This window comes from Grammomys surdaster, unplaced genomic scaffold (genome assembly GCF_004785775.1).
Source record: "Grammomys surdaster isolate TR1022 unplaced genomic scaffold, NIH_TR_1.0 199, whole genome shotgun sequence".
NCBI lineage: Eukaryota > Metazoa > Chordata > Mammalia > Rodentia > Muridae > Grammomys > Grammomys surdaster.
Window position 1 is genome coordinate 2,112,827 of NW_021604644.1, and position 9,292 is coordinate 2,122,118.

Sequence of the window (9,292 nt, forward strand, 5' to 3'; positions counted from 1 at the left end):
TCTGCAAAACTGACTAGTGAAGTTACAGGGATCTCAGTCCTGGGATAAACAACCACACATGCCAAGGACGTTCCTATACCCAGCTAAACTACTTCACAAACATGGACGGAAGGATTTTTAAAAAATTCCCAAATAAGCAAAACCAGCCTCATGCAAATGAATCTACCCTTCAGCGAAGTGTAACATCCTTACAATTCAAACAAACAATATGTGGGACCTCAGAACGTCAAGTACAACTCAGGAACTGGTGTATACACCAGGAAATGGAAGGACCCTGTGCACATGCGTTCGTGTGTGCGTGTGTTTGTGTGTGTGTAGTGTACAGTCTTCTCTTACTGTTTAAAGCAACCATTATGCCATCCCACTGTTGGGTTTATAAGGCATGGCACGTCTATTAACAGAAAAAGGGAGAAACGAGATTGGACTGATATAGCTAAATTTTACTGGAATTAACTCAACAATAAGCTGAAGGCTGTGAAAAATTTAAGAAATATATTGTAATCTCTGAGACATATGCTAGACAGGTGACTAAAGAACAGGGCTGAAAAGGCTGAGGGGCTTTGTGGCAGAGTATGTGCCTAGCATGCCCAAGTGGGTTTGATCTTCAACACTGACAGAGTACGTGTGTGTGTGTGTGTGTGTGTGTGTGAGAGAGAGAGAGAGAGAGAGAGAGAGATCACCAGAAGACATATTTCTGCCGTCATGCAGATGGGTGATGACTCTGTAGTGGCTTCTCGTCATTTTATGAGAACCGTTATACAAGTTAGGTGCTGATTTGTGTGCACTGCTCAGCCTCCAGGGGCTACAGGGCTAACTTGCTCATCAGAGATAGGTGAGGTCACCCTCACCATCACTTCCAGTTCTCCTCCCCATGCCCAGTTCCTCAGTCTGAATTATGCACTCACCTCCTGGCGACCACTCTCCTCTAAGACCCACCCCACCTATCCTCACATCCAGTTTCGAAAGAGGATCTGCCGTGAAGAGCACCTGTCTCGGTGGGGCTTTGCAGAAGAGGCTCAACTCTGAACATACCTTGCGTGAAAAACGCTAAGATAGCAAACACCCTGAACACCAGCAAAGGCTTTGGTCATCTGTGCCCCAACACCACAACTCTTCTCTACGCCTTGACTGCTCACGCCCCCAACAGCTCCCTCTTCCTGCTGGTCCCTTAGAGCCTGTGGTGGCTGAGAGACCAAACCAGCTCCATCTTAGAGAACCTGACCTATTATGAGAGTTTATGGTTTAGCTCCCAGCACCAGACACTCTAAAGGGCAACAAATTCCGTAATAGCCCTGCAATCAGATATGTACCAAGCTGGAAACCCCCGTGCTTGTTTGCTTGCCTCTATAAATGCTTGCTTGAAACTGGGCTCGGGGCTCCACCCTCCTGTCGTGCTGAGTCAGTGATGACAGTGTGGCCCCAGCCCAAGCTTGAATAAAACCCTGTGTGCGACTGCATCAGAATCAGCTCCTTGGTGATCTTCTGAGGTTCACAAAATGGGCACGACAGTGGTTATTCCTGTCACCTGATTACATCTGGAAATAACAAGTGCCTGGGCAGGCCTGTGAGGGTTTTTTCTTAATTAAATAATTTGAAGCTGGAAGACCTACTTTTAATCCAGATCTCTTGAGGTGGGAAGGCCCACCTTTAATCCAGATCTTTTGTGGGAAGATCTATTCTTAACCTGGGCCTCGCCTTCTGCTGATGGTCTATGTAAGGGCATGGAAGACAGATGTTTGCTCTCTGCCTGCTCGCTCTCGCTCTCTCTGTCTCCTCTCTCTCCATGGCAGGTCTACTTCTTCACTTGCATGAGACTCCACTTCTTTGAGATCCTGGTGCATACGGAAACCCAGTGGAGACATCCACCCTCGTGGACTGAACAGCTACTGGGTTCTTGAACCTTCCATTTGTGCACAGCTATTGTTGGACTAACTGAACCACAGCCTGAAAGCCATTCTAATAAATCCTCTTTCTCTCTTTATCTATCTATCTATCTATCTATCTATCTATCTATCTATCTATCTATCTATCATTTATCTATCTATCTATCTATCCATCCATCCTCTATCTATCCACAATCTTTCTATCCACCATCTATTATCTATGTAAGCCATTCTAGAAAATCCCCTTTATCTACCCATCTCTTATCTACCTATTTACCCTCCATCCATCCATCATCCATCTATCTATCCATCTATCATCTGTCTATCATGTATCCATCATCCATCCATCTACCTATCTATCTACACACATTCACCTATCTGTTCTGTTCCTCTAGAGAACCCTGCCTAATACAACCCATCTCCTTCCTCTCTGAATCTGTGATACACTGCTTCTTGCTTTTCGTGTGATTTTCCTTTCCATGGAACACTTGCTAACACTTCTAACCCTAACTTGTTGCTTTCCAGGTTAGAATTCTCCCAGAGAATGGTGGTCCTGGTAGGTTCTATTAGTCCTGGGGGAGAGAAGAGCCACAGCCACCAGTCAGTATAAACAAATCCTGAGAGAGGAACACTTGTTCACAGGTCGAACGCACACTTGGGCCTCAGGCTCTCCTCCAAGATACAGAAGTCACCCATGCAAAACCATACCATAAACATCTACCATCAAACACCCAGGTCCCCTGTAAGGCAGGCTAGGACTGACACTCTTCTGTGAGCCCCACATAGAAAAGGAAAACGGAACCCTGGGAACCAAAGCAATCTGCCTCAGCCACTCTGCATACCAGCACTGCATCCACACCCTGGAGACAGGGAACACACAGGCAAGACAGCTGGAGGCACCTCCTCACAGCCATGCAGCCTTTTCAGACCTTTCACCCATCCCTGAAGGGAAAATGCCTCAAAAATTATAACATCTCTAAAACTAAGAGAATATTGTTTTTCTGATCTTCCCACACCACGAAGCTTATTGCTCCTGGTGGAAGAAATCAGTGAAGAGTCCTCGAGCAGAGCCAATTGGCTGCCATGCCTCTGAGGCACACAGACACAGGTGCAGCCTCCCACACTCCGGGTGCAGTCTGGGACGCCGACTGCATGTCTGGCCCACCCAGTCTGTTTTCCTCTGTCTGGGAAAGGGCTCTCTGCCACACCAGGCCCACTTAACCCTACACTATGGAAGGCAAAGGGAAGTGGAACAGTGGTCCCTCCCTGACCCACAAGTCTCCCCAGTAGGACAAGGGGAAGGCCAGACTTACCCTGCCTCAGCATGAGAGCTGAGCTGTGCAGAAGCCACCCCGCCCCACGCCACACTGATGAAGAGCTGCCTAATCCCGAGAGAAAACAACTGCATTGTTCTGTACTTGCTTCTGAATAAACACCTGCTGACATTCACTGTGCTTTGCATTTTGTACAGGGTCTTTATGAGAATCTAAAAGAGTGGGATGGCTCAGTGGAGAAGATGCTTGCCTTCAAAGAGTGGGGACCAGAGGATGGATCCCCAGTGCCCACAGGAAAGCCTGGCAGACACGGAGAGGTCTGCAGAGAGTGATCAAGGAAGACACCTTAAACTCTGATCTTTACACACATGTGCCTCAATATGTAAACATGTGTATGCACACACTACATACACATTAAAAAAATGGTGATGGGGGATATCAAAGGTAACATCTCGGAGCCCCTCCCACATGCCCCAAGCCAGGCTAAGCCCTACCTACTCCTGTCCATACACTCCTGGTCTCCATCTCACAGAGCTGGGGGTCCAGGCAAAGCAGACCTGTTTCTGAGGAGCTGTTAGCATCACTCCAGGATTCCCTCAGGATACAGTGTCTGAGAGAAGAGCTACAGAAATATGTTGACACGTTTAATCAATCACACTTATGTTTTTGCAACTGACCGGGACAAAAATAAGATCTGCAATCTACCTTCTGACTGATATTTTCTTGAGACAGGGACTCATGTAGTCCAGGCTAACCTCAAACTCTCTGTGTAGCTAGTGATAACCCTAAACTTCTGTTCCTCCTACCTCCACTTCCCAAGTGCAGGGATTAGTGTGCAACTGAGCCGATTTTTCCTAAATGGAGTTCTGGGGATTTAACCCATGGCTGCATGTGTGCTAGGCAGGCACTCTAGCCATGGACCCACAACCTCCGTTCACTGCTGGGACTTTTAATTGTTCCTATAGAGCCACTCAGACATCTGAATTATCCAGCAATGTCCACAGCAGCTGCTTCATCACAAACTCTCAATAATCAAATGCTATAATAAATAAAAAGATCTACAATCAAATAATATTATTAAATAATCAAATACCATTCAAGGAAAAACTTAAAAAGTTGAGTTTCATGTAGAACACTACATTTTCCCCTGGAACTGTCCTGTGATAAAAAAAAAAATTAGAAGTGATATAAACGTGTTTTAAAGTCACAGTGGTTAAGTCCTTGTAAGTCACCAGACACCCTCCCAGTAGGCATTGCTGGAAATACTCTCAAGTTTGTAGGACCTTGGAAAAACCATATTCTTTCTTTGAGCTTTCAGATTTGGTTAGCCTGTTTCAGTCAGTATGAACATTATGATGGAGTTTTGACTGTGGCATCAACACATAAGCAAAAAGCATTCTTTATTGTATAAATCTAGGCTATCTCACCCCTCTTACACCTAATGAAATCAAAACAGTATTTCTAGTGTCCATCTCACCCCTGAGAGAACTCTAACTCAACATTTGAGGTATTACAGTTTGTGTAAAGTACACTACAAATACCCAGGAAGCGTTGTAAGTACCAAAATAAAATATTTACCATTTTTGCTAACGAGAATAAAAGGCACCATTTTAAAATGCACATCCTGATAGAAAAATAACCTCATTAAACTTCCCAGATACCAAAGGCAACGTCTCAGGATTGCCCTCAGAAAACAAGATACCGGGAGACATTTTTACAGTTTTCAAAATCTGTACAAAACTTATTCACAGTCTTGTGAAATCCAACACATTCACAAATGACGAGCATGTACGTCGTCCATCTCATCGGGCACACGGTACTCGGCCATGGTGGGCTCCTTCCTTGCCGAGGCGAGGCGCTATGACATGCGTTCCTTGAAGAACCATCTCTGGTTATCTGAGTTGGTACAGTCCCGCAAGTATGGTGCAAAGCCGTTGTCGAACTCATTCTCGGTGGCCTCCACACACTTCCTGCTCTGCTTGTGAACTAAAGTGCCATCCTACAAATGATAACAGACATTGTATGTTCAAGATGATTTTAGTGTTTCCTCAGAAAAGTCACCTTTCCCTTAAGGCAGATTCTGAAGACCCCAGGGAGTGATTTTTAGCATTTCAGAAATGTCAGCAATGCAAAACAGCGCCACCTGCTGGCTGCTCAAGCGCCCGGGAGAGCACCTCTTAACTTATCCCCTTTTCTCCTTCAGTGAAGTCACAGCCAAGATCCTTTATTTACCACTCTCATGTCTCTTCATCACCTAATTCTAACCTTATGACTTCCCTCTCCCGAGCAGTTTAACAGAGTCACGTGACCTGGCCATACTCCTAACTTGGCTGCAGCACATTCAGGTGAGGGACCCGAGTCTCCAGGTCACCTGTTCTCAGCCTGGGTGTGTGTGTGGGAGGGGTGTCCTCTGGTCCCAGTCTCACACCCCAGGGTATGGCAATCTTTAAGGGCCCTGCTTGCTTCCCCAACACTTGCTGAGGGCATGGAGAGCCTCTCTTTGCTGTGTATCTTGTCCCTCTCTCCTCTGTGGTGTAAGAAACTTAACAAGAGGCCAGCAGCCAACAGTGAGAATGATTAGCCTCCTGGTTCTGAGGGAGAGGCCTTGCAAACAGTTCCCTTCCAAGGAACTCACGACAGTATCTCTCTGCCCGCCCGGCCTTTTACACTGCTCACTTCTCCGAAGAGAACACTGAATTTTAAGGTAAAATCTTTGTGTGTATGTGAGGAGGGGAGGTGCTATACACGTTCATACATGCATGTGTACACATACATGTATGTGCATGCAGAGACCAGAAGATGACATGGTATCTCCTCCACCTTCTTTGCTTGAGACAGGGTCTTTTCTGACTCTCAAACTCATCAATTTAGCTGGGCAGTTTGTCCTGGGGATCTCTCTCTGTTTCCTAAGCACTGCCTCCCAGGCGACCTGTCAGGTCTTTACAGCGGTGCTAGAAATCTGAACTCCAGTCCTTACACCTATGTGCCAAGAGCTTTATCCACTGAGCCATCCCTCCATCCCTACAGTGGAATTCTTAACACAACTTGTGACCAATCTTGTTTCTAGATTGTACAATCATTCTCTGGGGGTTAGAAGAAAAATCGAAAAAGAAGAGGACAACAGATCATGGTGTGTATGGATTATTTTTCCTAAACTATTTTATTTTAAGACAGGTCTTGCTACCCTGGAACTCACAATCCTCCTGCCTCAGCCTCCTGAGTGCGCCACCAAGCCCAGCTCTAACTTTCTTCTGTCAAACACGTAACACCACAGGGCTTGGCTCTTCCAGGGAGCCTGTAAACTCCACTGCTTATTATTGTATTTCTCTACAGGAAAATACATCTCAACTTTGAATGGGATTTCGGACTGCTCACAAATGGGTCAATCAACAGTATCTGGAAAGTCAGCTCCATCCCAGGGTGTCTCTTGGTTACATCCCAAGCAGCCACAAGTCTCTATGGTGCCTCAAAGCTTCCAAAGGAGGTCCTGGGAATCTCTAAGTCCTTCCTGGAGCAGAGCAAAGCTGCTGTTACCAAGGCTGTTTCAGAGCAAGGGCAAAATGAGGCTCAGAGAAGCAGGGTGGTTTATGCTTGAGTCTAACCTCGTGTTCTGGCACTTGGGCCTCTTACGACACTCGCATAACCCATCCCTCCCCATGCATTAATGGCAACTCTACTTTCTATTACAACCCATGACAGCTCATGGTGTAAAAGAGGAAAGCCCCACTGTCACCAGAAGCCATAGACTCTGACCCTACAGTCACCTCCCAGGGTCAAAGTGAAGTTTCCAGTGTCTGAGACCCACTGGGACCAGGCTAGAGAGTCCACCTGGCTTCTGCACAGTCGTACAGACCTGGGCGGGTGGCACTGAAAGCTGCCCATTCACTGACCTCCTGTAGGATGAACTCGTGATTCTCTGGGACGGTATCTCTGCAGAGATCCATGACAAGGACATCCTTCCCTTCCTCCACAGCTATGCAGGCCTCGGGCTGGCGGGTGTTATATCGTATTTCTTTCCGGGATGTATACTCGAAAAACTAACAACAGTGTGACCAACATGAGTCGGTTTACCTTGTGACACCCTGCACAAGATTATCTAGGGCGGCAGTTTCTCAACCTGAATTGTCAGATATTCACATCACAGTAGCAAAATCACAGTCATATACCAGCAATGATAATAATGTAAGGGTTGGGGTCACCACACGAGGAACTGTACTAAGAGGTCACAACATTAGAAGGTTGAGAACTACTTCTCTAGGGGAGATAAGTAGAGGCGGGCTGGTGCACCACCCCCTCACCCCACCCCGCCCCACCTCTGCGGTGACCCTGTGTTAGGGTTCCAGGTGTCTTGGGGCACTAAGCTGGCCTCTTATTTGAGTCCAAATAAGACTTTACTCCCCTGAATTTTTTTTTCTGTCATGCCAAATCCAAAGCAATAGATGTCGTGAATCCCACATGCTAGGCTAGCGCTCTGCCACTGAGTCACACACAAGCACAGAGGGCTGGGGAGATGGGTCAGCTGGTAAAGGTTCTGATGACTCGACCTGGGTTCTATCCCTGGGACCAACATGGTGGGAGGAGAGAACTGAACCCTGCTGCTTTGACTTACACACACACACACACATACACACATACACACATGCAGACAGGCACGCATATACATACACAGGCAAATAAGTAAATAAATATAATAAAAAAATAAAATAAAAGCAACAAAGCTTGCCCCTCCCCATCAAGGCCCACACCTACCTGGTTCTGACCCATCCCGTGGCAGAGATACATAAGGACCTGGTGACCTTCGACATGGTTTTCATTGGGAGGATTATAGTCAAGGCAGTACCCTCTTAGTCCTCTGTTCTGGAGCTAAACAAGACACAGAGGTGGCACCTCAGTCTAGATTTCTACACACCCAAAGAACTCCACACAAAGTTCAGTAGGGAGAACACAATGAGGATGAGATCCCAGGGACCGCCCCAGAGAGAGGATCCCTGCCCCCTGTCCCGCTCTTTCTAGTCACTACAATGTTCTCCTATGCTAACAACAGGTGGGAACTTGGCCCCACTTTAAGACAACGAATCTGACCTAAAAGCTTGCACCTTTATTTCTCGGTCACAGCCTTATTGCTGCCCTGGCTCAAACATCTTAGTTGTGGCCTCACTTCCATGGTTAAGAAATACAGAGAAGAGAGGTGCAGTTTACAGACAGGGCCCTGAGTGAAACAGTCCACACACAACCAAGCTGGGTTTTTTCTCAACATGGTAAAAGCAGTCATGGAAGAGAAAATGTGGAGGCATGACTCAGGCTAAAGGAACCTTCCAAGGCAAGCTCCAACACAGTGTGTGTATCCCCACTAGAATCTGCAACCACTGACAGAACAACCTGAGAAAGGGAGGAGCGTGCACTGAATGGCAGAGTGAAGAGCAGCAAGGCTTCATGGTTACGTGGTGGGCTTCACAGTTTCGTGGCGGGCTTCACGGTTATGTGGCAAGCTTTGTGATTATGTGGCGGGCTTAGTGGTTATGTGGCAGGCTTCGTGGTTATGTGGAGGGCTGTACACACTTGAGTGCACAGAAGGAAATCACAGGACACCAATAGCCAAAGCACTAAGGTATGACAGGAGAAAGGAAACAAGAAGAGAATCTTGGAGACACAGAGTTGGTCTGCTCCTGTGGAGATACCGAATCCTGAGCCATCCTAGAGGAGCCACTGCACTCAGAGCAGCCGGTAAGAACTCCATCTCACTCCATAAACCCCAGAGATACATCTGAGAGCCAGGGACATTTAGGACACATCAGCTACCCAAACCCCGCCCCTCCAGAATTCCACTTCCCTTCTGCCCTTGTCTGGTCCTTTGGGCTGGGGCAGACACAGAGTTGATCTGCTCCTGTGGAGATACTGAATCCTGAGCCATCCTAGAGGAGCCACTGCACTCAGAGCAGCAGACACCAAGGTGGTTTGCACTTGGGAGACATCGTATCCAGAGCCATCCTAGAGGAACCACTGCACCCAGAACAGAAGGATTTCCAGATCCAAGAGGTGGCCTGAGTCCCAGGAGTTCTTCTACCCAGGAGATTAGGATCATAAGACCACAGAGACATCTGGACTCTGAAGAGCTCTGCCACAAGCAAGATAACC

At 47.1% G+C, this 9,292-nt stretch overlaps 1 protein-coding gene across 1 annotated transcript in view; it reads right to left on the minus strand.

Annotated features, from left to right (window-relative positions):
• Nucleotides 1-4,538: 4,538 nt before the first annotated feature.
• Nucleotides 4,539-9,292, minus strand: part of Galnt12 (polypeptide N-acetylgalactosaminyltransferase 12) — a 33,723-nt gene continuing 28,969 nt past the window's right edge. The window contains exons 8-10 of the mRNA XM_028770249.1: nt 7,907-8,020; nt 7,048-7,194; nt 4,539-5,156 (exon numbers count right to left, since the gene is read on the minus strand). Of these exons, the coding sequence (XP_028626082.1) occupies nt 5,016-5,156; nt 7,048-7,194; nt 7,907-8,020 (402 nt within the window). The 3' untranslated portion in view covers nt 4,539-5,015. The remainder of the gene's footprint in view (nt 5,157-7,047; nt 7,195-7,906; nt 8,021-9,292) is intronic.